The following is a 20453-nucleotide window of genomic DNA, read 5'->3' as shown; positions in this document are numbered from 1 at the left end:
CTAGAGAGCTCCCGGAAGTGGCTTGGGGCAACATGCATGTTGGCCGGCGGTGTGCCTCTTCACGTCTGGAAGTTAGGGGCTGGAGGGTCCTGGGCCGGCTGCTGCTTTCGCACCTCTCTTCTTGCAGCCGTTCCTGTGGGTCTGTCCACCGTTTGTAGCATCCTTCCCCACCGCGGGCCGCCCCTGGAACTCACGGTGAGTACAGTCCGGCCTTGGGCCGGAGGAAACAGGAACGCTTTGTGGCCAGACCAGGCCGCAGCTGAGGACAAGCCTGAGGGGTCTGGAGAGGGGCCCTGAGCCGAGGTCTGCGCCCCGGGGTGATTCGGTCGGTTAAGGGTCGCTTTGCTTGCCAGCGCAGGCCGAGTCCGCGTGCCCAAACTTTTTCCTAAGGAACCTTCAGTGAAGATACGCTTTCTTCATCGCTAATCGTTTGTGGTGTTATTTGCAGTCAGTCTTATTTGTCTTAAAGTAGAAAACTGTCCCTTTGTTATCTTTTATTGACCACTGTCCACTATTTGAATTGTTTTTATTTAACAGTTTTGCATTTCCGTCACAATTGTCATTAAAATATATATATATATATATATTGTTTTTGGAAACCCCAGTTGTCCTTGGAAACCTGTTTTTCCTGCTTAGTTTGTTTTGCTTTCTGTAGTGTATTCAGAAAATGACAGTGTGTTGACTGGATAATGTACAACGAAACAGTTTTTGACAACTTTGCGGTAATATAAAATTCAACCTTATTCAGAATACTTTGTTTATTAAAGCTAGTTGAAGCAGATGCCTGAAAACTCTTTAGGAGGGGCCCCATTTCTGAAATTCAGGTGACTCATGAATAACTTTTGTCACTACCACCTCTAAAAAATACATATTTCTGTTGTTTGATTAGTTCAAGTTAAGTATACTTATGCAGTAATCATAGTTTTAGCAAATGCATACATATTTTGAATTTCTGCTGTAGTTAAGTGTAAAATGTGGATGTTAAAATATTCAACTTACACAGTTTGAGATACCTATAAAACACAGTGTTTGCTTCACCTTGATTTTTAAAGCCTGGAAAATACCTTTGCTTGGTTTTATTTCAGCTCCCAAACATCCCAAATTAGACAAATTAGTCTAAAGGAAGAAAGCATTCTTTCTTCATCTATTAAAAAGGTAATGGTGTTAAAACATGTCTTCAGTAGTTCACAATATTATTGCATTAAAAATGAGAAGAAGCTTTAAAGATTTTTTTAATTTCCTAAATCAATAAAGTTGATGAAGTATTCTTAAAAGAGGATGTAAGAAGCAGTCTTTATCCACACGGTGCTTACCAACTTAATTTAAGTACAGGGGCATATACACAAAACTGAGAGGAAGGTGTTATATTTATAGTGGACTAATTTTGTAGTACATATCTTTGTACTTGGTTATAGGCTGTAACTTTCAAAAACTGTCTGATTAAAGAGGGACGAGACCAAAACAGGAAAATGAGCTACTAAAAAGAATAATCAAACGGATAATGGACAAGATTTGTTGGTTGATATGATTTGAAATATGAACAAACCTAACAGATGACTCCCATAAGTTTCACTGTTGAGACTTTTTAAAATATCGTTTAGTACTATACTACTATTTTAATATCAACAATGTAAAGTTCTTGAATGATGCACACTTAACATTGAAACTTTTTATAGCTAATATTAATGAGTATTGATTATAAGGTGGAAGGTGGCCAGTAGTTCAGTAGTTAAAGATGAACCTTGACTTTAGGAAATTTGTCTAAATTTCCTAAAACTATGACTATGCATTCAAAACAATTAGAGCTTAGAATTCATGTCCCATAGTAATGGATTTATTAAATTTTTATTGACTTTTTAAGTGAATTATTTTAAAAACCATGGATGTTGGTCCTGTGTGTTCAAAACAAAAGTGTCTCTCTTTACCCCTTGTCTCAAACCCTCCACAAAATCTCAGCCTTTTGCTAAGACAGATTTCATTCTTCCCTCAAATCTCTATACCAGAAAATTCCCCCACTTCTCTGTAAAGTTATTATCTATGAATTAAACCCTTTGTTGTTAATCACCATATTTAATTTTATCTCTTGCTCCCTGGTTTCTTCATCTGTACTTTCCTCACCAAACTGTTGTTACCAGTCTGTCTTGATTTTAAAGATAATTTTTCAAATTCTCTTCCTTTTCTGTCCACATTCTCTAAATAGGGGTTCTTAACCTTCTTGGAGTTCTTTGGAGGATGTTTGATGTACGAACACTGAAAATGTAAACTTTTGTGCGTATGGGCTTTTTTATGGAAAGAAGCGCTGTGTTTCATTAGTTTGAGAGACTTTGGGCCAACCCTACCTTACTCTCTTGGCCTCAGATGCCTGAAAGATAGAGACACTGACTTGAAGACTCATGTCAGTAACAATATGTAATCTGATTTCTAAGTGCTGACCTCTTCTTTCCCTAGATGGACTACAGGTCTGTGAATTTATCTTGATATTAGCATTTCTTGCCAATTGCTTTTGGATATGCCTCCTTTAGTTATGCTATTCTCTATTCTCTACAGTGCTGCCTTCAGTTATATTTTCTCCAGGCCCTTGTCCACAGTGTTGCCATTGTGATCTTTCTGGCCTACAAATATGTAATATAAGTTACAAAGAGATACAAAGAAAAAGATCACTGTCACAAAGACCATGACCATGGGCAGACATTTGCAGTACATATTCTATACAATGTGATAAATCCTGTGCGGACACCTTGCAAAAAATAACTTGGCAAAAATGAGCACCTTAATCTTCCAGGGTGGGGGATGTTGGCAGCTGAGGAGTGGGGGCAACAGGGAAGACCTGATTTAAAAGGTAATAGATAAGCTGAGACTTTCAAGTTAGAGTTCAGTGATTTCTGCAACACTAGGGTTTATCAGCCATAACACTGACACTTTTAACCAGATCATTCTTTTTATGGAGAATTATGTTATACATTGTAGGATGTTTAATCACATCTCTGGCCTCTACCTACTAGCTACTAGTAGCATCCCTTCCCAAATGTTTCCAGACATTGCTAAATATCTGGGATATGGGAGGAATTGAGAACCACTGAGCTAAAGAGCTCTACAGCAGAATGGGGATAGGAGAAGGCCACATTTGGAAAAGGCTGTATGAAGGAGAAAGAAAAAAAAGTGCAAGTGAAGTAGCTCAGTCATATCCGACTCTTTGCAACCCCATGGACTGTAGCCTACCAGTCTCCTCTGTCCATGGGATTTTCCAGGCAAGAGTACTGGAATGGGTTGCCATTTCCTTCTCCAAGGGATCTTCCCAACCCAGGGATCGAACCCGGGTCTCCCACATTGTAGGCAGATGCTTTTACCCTCTGAGCCACCTGGGAAGCCCTGTAAAGGAAAGTTTATAGCAGATAAAGCAAGACAGTTTTACATATCATAAAGGGCCTTACATTCCATGGTGAAGAGTTAAGTTCCTTATTGAAAGATTTTAAGGAGGTGAGTTGTATTACGTATGTGTTAAGACAGTCTCTCTAGCAGTGTATTTAGTTTGATAGGGCTGCCATAACATAGTACCACAAACTGGATGGCTTCCACAGAAATTTATTCCCCATAGTTACGATGGCCAAAGTCTAAGGTCAGTGTGATAGCAGGGTCATACTCTCCTAACTTCTGATCGTTACTGACAATCCTTGGCGTTCCTTGACTTGAAACTGCATAACTCCATCTCTACCGCCCTAGTTACATGACTGTCTTCTGTCTTCACATGGCCTTCTCTTTGTATGTGTCAATCTCCATGTCTTTTCTCTTATTATAAATATACTAGTCATATTGGCTTAAAGGGCCACCCTATTCCAATATATAAAAGCGTCTGCCTACAATGCCAGAGACCCGGGTTTGATCCCTGGGTTGGGAAAATCCCCTGGAGAGGGAAATGGCAACCCACTCCAGTACTCTTGCCTGGAAAATCCCATGGACAGAAGAGCCTGGTAGGCTACAGTCCATGGGGTCGCAAAGAGTCGGATATGACTGAGCGACTTCACTTTCACTTTCACTCCAATATAACCTCATCTTAATTTGATTAAAACGGCAAAGAGTCTATTTCCAAATAAGGTCAAATTCACAAGTACCAAGGGTTAGTACCTCAACATTTTTTTTTTGGAGGGACACAATTCAACCCACAATAAGCAGCTTTATGGAACATGAAGAAAAGCATAACAGGGCAGAAAGATCACTTACCACTGCTACTGCAGGCAAGAGTGATGCCAGATACCAAAGGTGAAAGCCATAGATATATATCCCACAAATAAACAGGCCCCTGTCATTGAATAAGTGTAAAGACTCGGGCGTTATATGTAAAACTTAACTGCTCAACAAATACAAATACAGTCTGTGTTGAGTATTATAAATAATAGCCCTCTAATCTTCTTCCATTCTATCAATAAGATAAAAGATAAAGATCTCTACTCATAGGAAATATAGAATCAAGTTAGAAAGTCAAAACTCCTTTGCAACTAATAATACACAATTATGGCAAAAATAACATTGAAGTGATACTTGTGTAACAGATATGTAGACTAAGAGGGAAATCATTTCCAATTGGAATCATTAAGAAAGGATTTTAAAGAAGAAAGCATTTTATCCAGTCCTTTGAGAATAGGTAGTTTGAGTACTAATGAAAGAAATTAGAAAACTTAAATAAATAGACAGACATACCATGTTTATGAGATGGGAAGCAATACTGTTTAGATGTCACTTGTCTCTCAACTGAACTATAGAATCAACACAAATCCTATTCCAGGAGTTTTGTTTTTTGTTTTTTAGAAGACATTTATAAAATTTATACCAAAAGGCAACAGAACTAGAAAAACTAAAATAATTCTGAAAATGAACAACAAAGTTACAGGACTCTTAGTAATTTATTTTAAGATTTAAAAAGCCACAACTGTCAAGACAGTTTGTATTGGCGAAAGGAATAACATATACATCAGTGGAACAAAATCGAGATTCCAGAAGGAGATCCACACACACAGTCCATTGATTTTTGACAAAGATACAAAGACGTAAGATACTTCAATACGTAAAGTTTAATCTTTTCTGCAAATAGTGTTGCAACAATTTGATACCTATATGAACCTCCATCCATACTTCAAACTCTGAACAAAAACTAACTTAAAAGCGATTATAAACCTAAAAGTAAAAATTTAAACTATAATCTTTGTGTCCTTGGATTAAGCAAAAACTTCTTAGATATGACAACAATAGTACAATCCCTAAAAGTTGACAAATTAAATTTCAAAAAATTATGAATTTCTGTTCTTAAAAAGGCACTGTTAAAAGAATGGAAAGGGGGAGATATTTGCAAGTCACATATTTCGTAAAGGACTTATATCCAAAATATGTAAAGAATTCTCAAAAGTCAATTATTTTTAAAAATCGAATTCTAAATATAGGAAAAAGTCAAAGAGGATGCAGTTGTCTCTTGGTATCCATGGGGAATTGGGTCCAGGACCCTCTTGGATACTAAAATTTGTTGATGCTCAAGTCTTTATGTAAAATATAATAGTCTTTGCATATAACCTATGCATATCCTCCTGTATACTTTAAATCATCTCTAGATTACTTACAATCCCTAATAAAATATAAATGCTTTGTAAATAGTTGGTGATGTGTGGCAAATTTATGTTTTACCTTTTGGAACTTTCTGGAATTTTTTCTCCCCAAATATCTTTGATCCATGATTGATTGAATCCAGGAACGTTGGAACCCATGGATTGAAGGACCAATTATATGAATGGCAAATAAGCACAGGAAAGGATGCTCAGCATTATTAGTCAGTAGAGAAATGCAAATTAAAACCTTATGAAATACCACTATGTCTTTTAGAATACCAAAATCTATGTGTATGTGTCTATCTATATGTGTATGTGTGTGTTTCAAATGCTGGTCAGAATGTAGAACAATTGCAGTTCTCACATATTGCTAGTGGAATGCAAAATATTATAGCCACTTTGGGAAACAGTCGGGCAGTCTCTCATAAAGTTATCCATATACTTACCTTATGACCCAGCAGTTTTTTTTTCTGGATATTTACCCAGGAGAAATGTTCACACAAAAATTCATATGCAGATACTTATAGTGGCCTTATTGGTAATCATCAAAAACTGGAAGCAACTGAGATAGTCTAAACTAGAGAATGGATGAACATTTATCCGTATAAGGAATAAGAGGGCTTGTTAGGTGGCATTAGTGGTAAAGAACCCGCCTGCCAATGCAGGAGACGTAAGAGACACAGGTTCTATCCCTGGGTTGGGAAGATCCTCTAGAAGAGGGCATGGCAATCCACTCCAGTATTCTTGCCTGGAGAATCCCATGGACAGAGGAGCTTGGCAGGCTATGGTCCTTGGGGTGGCAAAGAGTCAGACACGACTGAAGCAAATGGTTATAGGAAGTCCACTGGTGAATGCTTGCCATGCTGTGCTATATAAGGAGTAAACTGATACATATACTAACGTTGATGAATCAAGTACAATATGCTAGAAGATATGCCAGACTCAAAAGGCTACATACTGTATAATTTTATTTCTAAAACATTGTGTGTCATTAGTTTGTGGGACTAGGTTTGGGGGTTGCAAGTGTTGATAGGGCATTCAGGTTCCTTAGAGGTACAGAACCTATGCCCTAGAGAAGACTTTACAAAGCTTGAAATAAAGTCCATAGTGGAAGTTAGTGTGGAGACCAGGGGGTTGGGAGTGGGGTTGGGGGTGGAGTACATGTGGGATAAGGAATGTTAAGTGGAGAAGAGGAAAGTGTTAGGACCTTTCTTGACAATACCTTTAGCTATATTATGTGGAAATTAGTCTCATGTTGAGAGTGAGGGGCAGGTTAAGAGCTGCAGTGTGTCAAAACAGTATAGCTGGTATAGCAAATGCTGAAAGGAATCAAATCAGTAGCACTGAGTGTCAGATGAGATTAAATATGGAATTTCAATTAGACCCAGTCTACATGGTTTCCTGACTTTGTTTAGCCATGTTCCACATCCCCAGGAGAGAAAGCAGAAGGAATTCCCAGATGGAATTGGCATGGCAGAAGGCTAAGAAGGCAAGGAGTTATTTCTGGAGAGGATCACTTAAATGACATCCATGTCATGGTAGGGAACTTGTTAAGATATCTCAGTAAATTATTGTGACCTTTGGCTTGCCTTTACACTATTTGTCATTTTCTGTCCCCAAAGAAGTACCCTTAAAGAAGAGGCCCTCAGAAGGTTCTTCTCTTAAGAAGATAAAGAAACATAGTAGAAACGAGTCTCCTGAGCTTTTCTGGCCCTAAATGGCAGCAGAATCAAGAAAGTCTTTAGCCCCATCCCCACCAGACCAGGTTCCTGAAGAGGACCTTGTAATTGTCAAGGTAGAGGAAGATCATGGTTGGGACCAGGAATCAAGTCTACATGAAAATAACCCTCCTGGCCAAGAGCTGTTCCGCCTACGCTTCAGGAAGTTATGCTACCAAGAGACACTAGGACCCCGAGAAGCTCTGATCCAACTCCGCGCACTTTGCCATCAGTGGCTGAGGCCAGATTTGAACACCAAGGAGCAGATCCTGGAGCTGCTGGTGCTAGAGCAGTTCTTGACTATCCTGCCTGAGGAGCTCCAGACTCTGGTGAAGGAACATCAGCTAGAGAATGGAGAGGAAGTGGTGACCCTACTGGAGGATTTGGAAAGGCAAATTGATATATTGGGACGGCCGGTACGTAGAAGGAGGTGGGCATGCTGTGACTGTGAGAATCCAGGGAGCTGGGTGGAGGGACGTTGATACAAAGTGGGAGAATAAATGCTGAGCATGAGTTTTGTTATAGGAGAATGAAAATAGTTATATTGTGGCGTGGCTTCTATCTATAGAGTTCTTTTTATTCTTGTAAAGGATATAAATCCATTTTTTTTTTAATCCTCATAACATCCCTGCAGTTGTATTATTGTTCTGTTTGCCAGATGGGAAACTGATGCATAGAGAACTTATTTTCCAGGGGCAACCAAATAACTAAAGATAGATCTGAGGCCAGAACTCAGATTTCCTAGTTTCTTATCAAAAATTTTTTCCGCTGAAGAGTACTGCTTTAAGTTGCTGTTTATCATTCTTCTCCTTTCTTGAGAGTACAAAGTATCAGCATTTTGTGCATCAAGGAGGGCATCAGCAGAAATCTTTTTCTTCAGTGCTAAGCATAAATGATGCCTTTCTGTGCGAATCAGCATGTTTGTGTTCCTTACTGCCCCTTTGAAGTAATTAAGATTCTGCTTTTTCCTTCCCCCATATGTATTCCTTTAGATGTGCTTTTTCTTACATTGTTCACTTCATTTCTCAGAGGGATTCCTTGTAATGCAACTGTCTTGTTTCTAGGTCCCAGCTCGTCCACATGGACATAGGGTACTCTGGGAGGAGTTGATGCATTCAGAATCTGCACCGGAGCCTCCAGATACTCAGCTCCAACCTGTGGCAATGCAGCACAAATCTGCAGTTCTCCAAGGGCCACATGATAGAGGTGAGGAGCCAGATTTCACTGCTGAGGAGGGAGGAAGTGAAAAGGAAAGAAAGTACATTCAGGACACCTATCTAGTTCCTTGAACCAAGAACTAGAATCTGCTGTTTACAGACTGGTCATAAGATCTGATTTAAATTTCATCTAAGCTTCAAATACAGACTGTCAGTCCCAGTGGTAAATTCAAGAACAAATGAAAGAATTTGGGGATTTTATAGCTTCGTATGTTTCTGTTACCACAGTGTATTTACTGCATAGGCATAGGCATTTTTAGATTTTGTTGGTATCCCATGCCATTTTATTTGTACTTCAGTATGTCTTTTCTTAAACAAGAGCATTTTCATAGATACCACAATGAATTGATCACAGTTATAAAACACTCATATTTTGCCAGCTGTCCCAAAGTTTTTCCAGAGTCTAGTCCAGGATCACACTTTGCAAATAGTTATCCTGTCTCTTTACTCACCTTTTACTTGGAATAGTTCCTCAGCCTTTCTTTGCCTTCCATAATCTTGAATTTGTGAAGAGTACAAGTCAATTATTTTGTAGAATGACAACAATTTGAGTTTGTGTGATGTTTTCTCTTATTTAGATTCAAATTGTGCCTATTTGGCAGGAACACCTCACAAGTGATTTTGTATCCTTCTCAGGAATATGACAGGAATTTGTCTATTGTTGGTAGTGTTTTTTTCGATGACTTTTTTAAGGTTGTCCTTGCTAGGTTTTTGTTACTGTTTTTCCCTTTGTAATTAATAAGTAATTTCTGGGGATATACTGTTGAGTCTGTGTATCAGTAAATACCCTGGTCTTCATCAAACTTGTGTTGCTGAAACACTAGTTTTAGTATTTGTTGATGCTCCTTCATTGAATCAATGATTGCTAAAGTGATTATTTTCTATCATTGTTGTTCAGTCGCTAAGTCATGTCCAACTCTTTGTGACCCCATAGAGTTCAGCATGCCAGGCTTCCCTGTCCTTCAGTATCTCCTGGAGTTTGCTCAAATTCATCTCCATAGAGTCAGTGATGCCATCTTACCCTCTCATCCTCTATTGCCCCTTCTCCTCCTTTTGCCTTCAGTCTTTTCCAGCATCAGGGTCTTTTCCAGTGAGTTGGCTTTTCACATCAGGTGGCCAAAGTATTAGAGTTTCAGCTTCAGCATCAGTCCTTCCAGTGAATGTTCAGGGTTGATCTTTAGAATTGACTGGTTTGATCTCCATGCAGTCCAGGGGACTTAGAAGAGTCTTCTCCAGCACCATAATTTGAAATCATCAATTCTTTGGCGCTCAGCCTTCTTTATGGTCCACCTCTCACATCTATACATGACTACTGGAAAAACCATAGCTTTGAGTATACAGACCATTGTCAATAAAGTGGTCTTTGCTTTTTAATATGTTGTTTAGGTTTGTCATAGCTTTCCTTCCAAGGAGCAACCATCTTTTAATTTCATGGCTGCAGTCACCATCTGCAGTGATTTTTGGAGCCCAAGAAAAGAAAATCTGTCACTGCTTCTACTTTTTTCCCTTCCGTTTGCCATGAAGTGATGGGACTGGATGCCATGATCTTCATTTTCTGAATGTTGAGCTTTAAGCCAACTTTTTCACTCTCCACTTTCACTTTCATCAAAAGGCTTTTTAGTTCCTCTTCACTTTCTGCCATAAGGGTGGTGTCGTCTGCATATCTGAGGTTGTTGATGTTTCTCCCAGCAATCCTGATTCCAACTTGTGATTCATACAGCCTGGCATTTCAGATGATGTGCTCTGCATATAAGTTAAATAAACAATGACAATATACAGCCTTGTTATACTCCTTTCCCAATTTTGAACCAGTCAGTTGTTCCATGTAAGATTGTAACTGTTGCTTCTTGACCCATATACAGGTTTCTGAGAAGACAGGTGAGATAGTCTGGTATTCCCATGTCTTTAAGAATTTTCCACAGCTTGCCGGATACACACAGCCCAAGGTTTTCACATAGTCAAGGAAGCAGAAATAGGTGTTTTTCTGGAATTCCTGTGCTTTCTGTATGATCCAGTGAATGTTGGCAATTTGATATCTGGTTCCTCTGCCTTTTCTAAGTCCAACTTGTATATCTATAAGTTCTCGGTTCACATACTGCTGAAGCCTAGTTTGAAGGATTTTGAAGCCTAGTTTGAAGCATTACCTTACTAGCATACGAAATAAGCACAATTGTCCAGTAATTTGAACATTCTCTGGCATTGCTCTTCTTGGGGATTGGAATGAAAACTGACCTTTTCCAGTCCTGTGGCAACTGCTGAGTTTTCCAAATTTTCTGACATACTGAGTGTAACACTTTAACAGCATCATCCTTTAGGATTTTAAATAGCTCAGCTAGAATTCCATCACCTCCACTAGCTTTGTTTGTAGTAATGCTACCTAAGGCCCACCTAACTTCACACTCCAGGTTGTCAGGTCTAGGTAAATGACCACACAGCCATGGTTATCTGAGTCATTAAGATCTTTTTTGTATAGTTCTTCTGTGCATTCTTCCTTTCTCTTAATCTCCTCTGCCGCTATTAGTTTCTGTCCTTTATCATGCCCATCCTTGCATGAAATGTTCCCTTCATATCTCCAGTTTTCTTAAAGAAATCTCTAGTCTCCCATTCTGTTGTTTCCTCTACTTCCTTGCATTGTTCATCGAAGAAGGCCTTCTTACCTCTCCTTGGTATTCTCTGGAACTCTGCATTCTGTTGGGTATATCGTTCCCTTTCTCCCTTGCTTTTCACTTCTGTTCTTTTCTCAGCTATTTGTAAAGCCTCCTCAGACAACCATTTTGCCTTCTTGCATTTCTTTTTCTTTGGGATGGTTTTGGTCACTACCTCCTGTACAATGTTTTTGTATTTATTTGTTTACTGTAATGGAGAGTGTTCCCTCCTTCCCCCATTTTATTTTACTCATTTTTTATTTATCAATATGTACTCATAAATTCATTTTTTTTCTTTCTGTTATTCTCTTTATTTTGATGCTTAAATTGTCTCAGGGTTGGCTATAGGAGGCCTCTTCCATCTCACTCCTGCGTCCTATTGACTTTTCTCCATAATTTTTGTGATTTTTCTTACTTTTTTATAGAACAAGATGTTCTAGTCTCATATCATACTTGCACTATGTTTCTTATTTTTTTATTTATGTGGTTTCATAGTTTGTTTTAAATTACTAGATTTTTAATGTTTCTAAAACAATTCTTATGTAAAATTCTAATACCTGTTGTGCAAGACACAGTAGTCCATTTTGATTTTTTTATTACCCTGTCTGATATCTATAGGAAGCAGATACTGGCAGTCATGGTAGACATTTCAAAAAAGTGATAGAGTTAGTAGAGATAGATTTGTTCCCATATTCAGTTTGACAAAAGATTAGGACCTAAAGAAATACTGTGTACAAGCACAAGAATGGACTATAGCTTTGATGGTAGAGAAGAAATTGTAAAGCAATTCCTGTTAGGAAACCAGTAAACATTCTATTTTTGACAGGTAGCTTCAAGCTGAGTGGACCATCAAAGTACAGGTGTTTTGTGGGCAACCATAGGTATGGACACGTAGTCGAAGACTAACAGAATTTCATATGCAAAATCTCTGGCATGCATATCTGCTGAAATATACAAAATTTTGGAATATGTTAGTGCTGGTTCCTATAACCATAGGACAAGGCTGGTCTCATTCGTATCTCCTTTCTCCTCTCAGCCATATCAGTTTCACAGAGTCCTACCCCTTCCCAGAAAGGAAGTCCTCGAGACCAGGAGATGACAGCTACACTGCTTACAGCAGGGTTCCAGGTGAGTGTGCTTCTTCTCACTGAAACCTCATAGCTCTACTCAGAATGTTTGTGGCATCTACCCCATGTCTAGACTGTCTGTAGCAGTACTCACTTAAGAAATTGCTCCACATCCTAATGCATAGAGACAGATTGATCCTTGATTCTACCCCCCCACCCCCAGTAAATCTGATGCATTTTCCTGCTCTTCCCAGCCAACTTCGCAGATCCCTTTACATGGTACTTTCTCATGTCATGATCCTCTCCACCCCTGATGGGTCTCTCTGATACTCTGGGTTTAAGCTGTGGAACAGTCCCAGTCCCCAAATGAGCATCTTGTTTTGTTTCAGACTTTAGAGAAGATTGAAGACATGGCTGTGTCCCTAATTCGAGAAGAATGGCTTCTTGATTCATCCCAGAAAGATCCGAGTAGAGATAACAGGCCAGAGAATTATAGAAACATGTTCTCCCTGGGTAAGGAGAGCTCTGGTTGTTATTGTTAAAGATCTTTTGTTTATGTGTACAGTAGCTTTGAGCTTTCTGAAACACATCAGATCAGATCAGATCAGTCGCTCAGTCGTGTCTGATTCTTTGGGACCCCATGAATCACAGCATGCCAGGTCTCCCTGTCCATCACCAACTCCCGGAGTTCACTGAGACTCACGTCCATTGAGTCAGTGATGCCATCCAGCCATCTTATTCTCTGTTGTCCCCTTCCCTTCTTGCCTCCAATCCCTCCCAGCATCAAAATCTTTTCCAATGAGTCAACTCTTCACATGAGGTGGCCAAAGTACTGGAGTTTCAGCTTTAGCATCATTCCATTGAGTTTAAACTCAGGATCCAACAGAAAGAGAAAATATTGAGACTTCTGGAGTTCTGAAAGGAAAATTTTGTGGCCACTATGGAAAATAATATGGGGTTCATTAAAAAACTAAAGATAGAGTTACCATATGATCTAGCAATCCCACTCCTGGATGTATATCCAGAGAAGACAGATGCTTTAATTTAAAAAGAAATGCACCGCCATATTCAGTGCAACATTATTTACAATAGCTAAGACTTAGAAGCAACCTAAATGTCCATCAGCAGATGAATGAATAAAGATGTGGAGGTTGGGTAGGTGGGGGTGTGTGTGTATAATGGAATATTACTCAGCTGTAAAAAGAATTAAATAATACCATTTACAGCAACATGGATGGACTTAGAGATCATCACACTAAATGAAGTAAGTCAGAGAATCTAAAAATAGTGAAATCCAAAAAATAGTACAAATGAACTTATTTACAAAACAGAAACAAACTTACGCTTATCAAGGAGGAAGGTGGGAGGAGGGATAAATTAAGAATATGGGATATATGGGTTTAAGATACACACTACCATATATACAATAGATAAACAACAATATTCAGAAACTATATTCAGTATCTTATAATAGGCTATAATGAAAAAGAATTTTAAAAAGAGTATATATATACACATATATGTGTAACTTAATCACTTTACCATACACCCGAAGCAAACAATATTATGAATTTCCTGTACTTCAATAAAAAAATAACCAGAAAAAATTAATTTTAAAAAATAAAAGGAAACTTTTTTACTCTCTTATCTAGGACTTATCTTACAGTTTGTAACTGAGTATTTGTCTCCTGTCCAAGTACTAACCAGGCCCAACCCTGCTTAGCTTCCAAGATCAGACGAGATCGGGCGCATTCAGGGTAGTATGGCCGTAGACTGGGTATTGGTCTCTTTGCCAGTTGGATACTGAAATCTTTTGGTGCTCTCTGCATTCATATACATCTCCCATGTCATACTTAGACCCACTGTGCTCCTCCCTTTTAATGACTGGGGCGTTTTTCATTCCTACTCCACTCATTAGATCTTTTTGTAGTTCCATATTCCTTCTCACTCCCCAGTTTCTGCTTCTCCTCAGGGGACCCCCTTCTCTACTTTAGTTCTCCTTCCAGCAACCCTGTTTCTTGATGGCAGTTATTCCGTAGTTGGCGTATGTGGTACTTCAGTTTGTCCCTGCTCCTTTCTCCCCATATTAATGAAGGCATTTTGGAGACAGATGGAAGTTTCCATTTATTCTTAACCTCCATGTGTATTTTTCTTTCCTCTACTTGATTTCTTTTTCCTAGCATAAAGACTAGGAAGTGACATTCACTTGATGTTTATTACATTTTTATTCCAGGTGGTGAGACCAGGAATGAGAACAGGGAATTAACTTCAAAACAGGTAATATCTACTGGAATCCAGCCACATGGAGAGACAGCTGCCAAATGCAACGGGGATGTTATCGGGGGTCTTGAGCCTGGAGAAGCCCGAGACCTTCTGGGCTCATTAGAGAGGCAGCGGGGAAATCCCACCCAAGAGAGACGACATAAATGTGATGAATGTGGGAAGAGCTTTGCTCAGAGTTCAGGCCTTGTTCGTCACTGGAGAATCCACACTGGGGAGAAACCCTATCAGTGTAATGTATGTGGTAAAGCCTTCAGTTACAGGTCAGCCCTTCTTTCCCACCAGGATATCCACAACAAAGTAAAACGCTACCACTGTAAGGAGTGTGGTAAAGCCTTCAGTCAAAACACAGGCCTGATCCTGCACCAGAGAATCCATACTGGGGAGAAGCCATATCAGTGCAATCAGTGTGGGAAAGCTTTCAGTCAGAGTGCAGGCCTTATTCTGCACCAGAGAATCCACAGTGGGGAGAGACCCTATGAATGTAATGAGTGTGGGAAAGCTTTCAGTCATAGCTCACACCTCATTGGACATCAGAGAATCCACACTGGGGAGAAGCCCTATGAGTGTGATGAGTGTGGGAAAACTTTCAGGAGGAGCTCACATCTTATTGGCCATCAGAGAAGCCACACTGGGGAGAAACCCTACAAATGCAATGAGTGTGGGAGGGCCTTCAGTCAAAAGTCAGGCCTTATTGAACATCAGAGAATCCACACTGGAGAAAGACCCTATAAATGTAAAGAATGTGGGAAAGCTTTCAATGGGAACACTGGCCTCATTCAGCATCTGAGAATTCACACAGGGGAGAAACCCTATCAATGTAATGAGTGTGGGAAAGCCTTTATTCAGAGGTCAAGTCTTATTCGACATCAAAGAATCCACAGTGGAGAAAAATCTGAATCCACAGGAGTTTAGGGAAAAACTTGAGTCATAGATTGGGCGTTAATTCAACATTAGAGGAACCGTGTGCTGGTGAGAGGTCTTTCACTGTAAAAAAAAAAAAAATGGCAGAAAGTTCAACATATTACAACCTTATCTAGGGTCCGATTGATAGGGGTGGCAAAGTTAGAATAGCTCTTCAGTAGTTTGGGTCCAGTGCCTTGATACAAATTAATTAGCTTGACTATCTTAGGAGGTGTCTGATAGAATGGAGCTCCTGATGGTCTGATCCTTTAGAAGCTTAAAATAGCATTAGAGAAAACTGCTTGTGTGGCTTGAGGCACTTAACTTTGTCTTTTGGTGAGTAGCTGTAGGTTTGAGAGTAGCTACTCCTAGTTCCTCTGCTTCTTCCGATCTCCTGTGATCCCTGTCTCCCATTTATTCCCCTAAAGGTGCATTTTGTGCTCCTAATCTGATCTAAGAAGCTGTTTTAGAGTTTGAAGCAGCCTCTGTATGAGACTTACACTTATATTTAACTTTCTGAGCTCCTAGTTCTAGGGAAATTTTTATAAACACTTAATGTATTTATGCTTAAGTGTACATTTTATTTTATTCTAATGCTCCTGATAGTGGAAATCCATATTCCCATGCAAACTCAGAATGCTATATTTTTAACAGCACTCCAGCATTTTCCTTCATATATCACCTTCACTGACTCCCCTGAGTCCCTGAGCATCCATACGTATCCTTCACCACCCCCAGCCCCAGTACCTGTGTCAGCAAAGGAAGTGGACGCATTAGTGATGGTTGTGGGAATGATGCAGAGAAAGAGGTGAGTGGAGACTCAGCAGCAGCAGCTCAGCTGCTCTTGAGCTTGGATGGCTATACCTTTTGGTAATTTGACTCTCCTTTCCACCTTCCCACTGTACACTGTGGTACAAATAGGTATTTATACTATCCTCAATAAGACATCACATGGGGGAAAAAGACAGGTGCTTGAAGAAGTCTTAAAAATCCTGCAAAGAATGTACACTCATCTCTTTTGGTCCATCACAGTACTGTTCTCTCAGGTTCCTGTCAGTCTGTACAGACCCCCTGACTGGATGGTCTGCCACTCTTGCTTGACCTTGAACCCACCTCCTTAGATGGCCTCAGCACCTCACTCACTCTTTATCTGTTTCTTGCCGTTAGCTTTACATATCTTCAGTGTTCATTGGTTGAGTATCTCACCTAACAATTCCTCTTTCTTCTGAATTCTGGTACATTCCCTCTATAATCCAGCAAAGACACAATATTAAACTCATCATCACCAGGCACTATATTTCATATTTGAAGCTTTCAGTATACCAAGGGATACTGTATAAAGTAATGAGGCTGGTTTAAAATTACCACCAATAACTTACAGAAGAATCCAAATTTGGGTTGTCTTTTTAAATTGGGCAGTTCTAGCTATTCTAGTAGTACTGTTATTCCCAGTACTACCATTCCTCTAGATATTTGGAACACACTCAAGATTCCCATTTAATACACCATTCAAGAAAAACACTCTGTTACTCTTCGAATTTCATCTCATCTCTGACCATCTGGTTATGCACTTATTCACCGTATTTGGAATTGAGTAACTTTTAGCTATTTCCAAAATCATCTTTCAGAATGGGAATTTATTCCATTAATCTTATTCAGAAGAATATGAAATGAAATGAAAGTAATTTCATACTTGTAATGAAAGTTCCAAGAGAAATTATACATTTTCACACTGTGACTATCCTGAACAAGGACTGCACTTACTAATAATGTTTTATGATTGATGTTTGTAAAAGTCAGTCATAAAATAATACATCATAGAGGTCTGCCTTTTGGATCATAAATTCCTTCTCTGTAACATCCCTTCTGTACCCCACTATGGCACATATTGATTACTAATCACATCAGAGTTATCTACACCTATTTCATTGAACCATTGATATCCACTTGTCATTTGTCATCCTGGTTTCTTTGGTTAACTTTTTCAAAACAATGCTTTTCTTATCTTTTATTTTCTTCTCTTCTCTTTTCCCTCTGCTTCTCCCTCTTTTTAGCCTATAGATTACTATTCCTAACTCCTTTGTACTTGAAATTACAAGAAACCAGAAACAAATCTAGTTGTCTCTAGATCTTTGCTCTCTGCTTCAGTTGTGCCTTACTTTCCGTAAAATACTAATTCTGCCTGAGGCCAATGTTACCTGTGTATAAATATTATACAAGATGGGTACGTTGTCAGAGGGAGAGTGTGTGTATGCATGTGCATGTATGCACACAGTCCTCGCAAATAGTTCAGAGGAACAGTAGTCTTCCAGTGAAAGCTGTTAGCAGAGCACCGTGGTATTGAAATGACTGTAGATGTACCAGCTAACATCACTTTACATTACTCAAAGTAATGTAATTACTCAAAGTAAAGTAAAGCCAGATTACTTAACTCTTAGAATTACTGAGCATCTGGCAGAAATTTAGAGAAAAGAAAATATGACCAGAAAGATGAGTATTATACTGGAATGCATGTGAGAAAAGACTATGACTTGACAGAACAATATATGTCAAGGCTGATTCAGCACACCTATAGATGTAGCCAAATAGTTTAAGACAGCAGAAAAGGGCTGTTGTTTCTTTGTGGGCATAAGTAGAAGTCCTTTCTTGGTCTACAGTTTTCACTCTTAGCATTGATCCGTCTGTATGACCTTACTTTGAGCTCCTAACTATGAGTGACAGCACTAAATTCCTTTATCCTGCAGATTCTATTTTTATACTTGTAATCTGAAATTAACTGTTCACCAGTACTTTCTTCTCCCATCCTCAACTTTTTAAGACCTGGCATAATAAAGTGGTTCTTCTGTAACAGTTGCCATCCAACATGGTCCTAGGAGAGACATCTTAGGTTTCAAAGACTTTTTGCATTGAGTAAGGTGGTCGTGGTTGATTACCATATAGAACAGTTAGTTTTATTCTTGGTTCTGAGGGTCTAGCTATTGCTTTTATTTATTGAGCACTTACTGTGTGCCAAACCCTAAGTTATGTATTTCTCGTGCTTATGATAGATATTTTGATATCTTATGATATCCTCCATTTTATAGATGAGGAAACTGAGGCTTAGCTGAAAAGTTACTGGGGAAGGAAATATGCAGTATAGTGCAAATCCATTACAATTACTGGAAAATTGGTTGAAAATGTCATTTTGGTTTAGTATATCATCTTTAAATGTTGATAATTTTGGTGCTTTGTAGTATTAGAAAGCTAAATTCTACAAGTAAAACATGTTTAAAACTTGGGAGGAAAAGCAGTAACTTATAACTCAAAATATACTTCTCCTTAAACTGCCCCAGGGAAAGTGGCATTATGGGGGAAAATGAAATATCCTTGTCTTAGCCCAAGCAAATGGACATTTAGGATGACAACAGTAAGTTCACCTACAGCATAAGATGTGTAAAAGCTTCAATTTTAGTGCTCATTTCCAACTACCATTTTCTTCTTATTCTATCATTCATGGTTTTTCAAACATGTCGTCTGTTGTTAAACCCCATTTCCTTATTAATGCATTCTTAAAACTCGTTTTTGGCTTTTGTACTCACTCCACTGAAATGTCCTCAGAATCACCAGTGGATAAATATTAATGCCTTTTCTTAGCTCTTATCCTTTTTTTTTTTTTTTGGTCAACCCAGGTAACGTGGGACCTTAGTTCCCTAACCAGTGGTTGAACCTGTGCCCCCTGGGATGCAGAGTGGATACAGAGTCTTAACCATTGGATTGCCAGAAATGCCGCAGTTCTTGTCCTTCTTATATTTCATAATTTTTTAATTGACCCTGCATCTTGGGAATTCTCCTTTGAGAATTGGTCGCTTTTCTTCACTTTTAGCTTTTCTCTATGCATCTTTTTTTCCTCCTGTCCACTGAAAAAAATATCCTTGTCTTAATTTTATTCACTACTTTTTCTATACTCCTCTTTATCCATTTGGATTATTTATACTTCTATATTTCAGTAACTTAATATTTTCTACCCTATGGGTTGTCTCTTAACTTGTGAACTTTTCCACGGGTACTTATATAACTTGGTATTTGGAGACAGAACTCATTACTGTATCCCCATTTTCCTTTTAAATAGGCATCTTTGGTTAACATCTTTATCCTTAACAGACTTACCACCCTTCCTATTTCTTATCCCAGAGTTGGAGTGGTCTTTTAGTCTTTTTCTGGTTTTCACTGTTCATGTCCAATATCTTGTTAAGTTATTCCAATTCTTAGTTTTCTCCTTGAGGCTGAATTTTTTTTTTTTTTTCCTTCCCATGTTTCTGCCATTTCTTCGTATCCTTCTCTGCAGATCCATATCATCTGAGGCCCAGGGTATTGTAATTCTTAATTTTCAGTTTCCTTGCTCCCAAGATCCCCACCTTGTTTGCTTCCAAGATTGTCCTCCTCAAACTCCATTTTTCTGATGTCTCATTTCACAAGATAATCAAGATAATTTTCACATCAGGTAATTCCTATCAGAGCAGTGATAGAACCTTGTCCTCTATTACCTTGTCCTCATGTTTAATCCACCTGAGCCTCATTTCTCTCTAGCATATTCACCTTGATTCATCATACTCACACTTCTGTGACCTTCCACTGATGTCTCTTATAAAGCTCTTGCCTCTGTGCCTTTTTCATGCTGTTCCTTTTGCTTAGATTTCTCTTTGGCCCCAGCTCATGTTCATTACTCCCTTCAAAGCCTAGCTTCCATTATATCTTCTGAGTGAGCTCTCCCTGGTGATTTCACCTCACTGAGACCTCCCTTACTCTGTGCTGCCTCAGCACTGATCCTTTAAGTTTGTAGTGTGGTCCATGCACTTACTAATATGTTGTTTTGTAATTATTTTCTAGCACTCTGTATTGTAGTTTCATGTTTGTATTTATTTCCAAAATTAAATTGTAAGCTCCTTGAGGGCAGGAATAATAACTTTTACATTTGTATCTCTGCACCCCTTAGTGCCTAGTACAGTGCTGAGCACATAGTAGGCGTTTAATAAATGCTTGTCAAATTATTGTG

General features: G+C 38.8%; 1 protein-coding gene across 4 annotated transcripts; it reads left to right on the top strand.

Moving 5' to 3' along the window:
* The first annotated feature begins 2 nt into the window (after positions 1-2).
* On the top strand, positions 3-20449 carry ZKSCAN8 (zinc finger with KRAB and SCAN domains 8). 4 transcript variants are annotated; one of them, XM_024983532.2, is made up of 7 exons: positions 3-195; positions 7026-7129; positions 7214-7725; positions 8374-8515; positions 12208-12299; positions 12628-12751; positions 14472-20449. In XM_024983532.2, exons 3-7 carry the CDS (start codon positions 7309-7311, stop codon positions 15431-15433), a joined length of 1737 nt encoding a protein of 578 aa, XP_024839300.1. In that variant the 5' UTR covers positions 3-195; positions 7026-7129; positions 7214-7308; the 3' UTR covers positions 15434-20449.
* Positions 20450-20453: the final 4 nt, after the last annotated feature.

This window comes from Bos taurus, chromosome 23 (assembly GCF_002263795.3).
Source record: "Bos taurus isolate L1 Dominette 01449 registration number 42190680 breed Hereford chromosome 23, ARS-UCD2.0, whole genome shotgun sequence".
NCBI classification, from domain to species: Eukaryota; Metazoa; Chordata; class Mammalia; order Artiodactyla; family Bovidae; genus Bos; species Bos taurus.
Note: the sequence above shows the minus strand (reverse complement) of the source record. Positions and strands in the feature narration are given on the sequence as shown.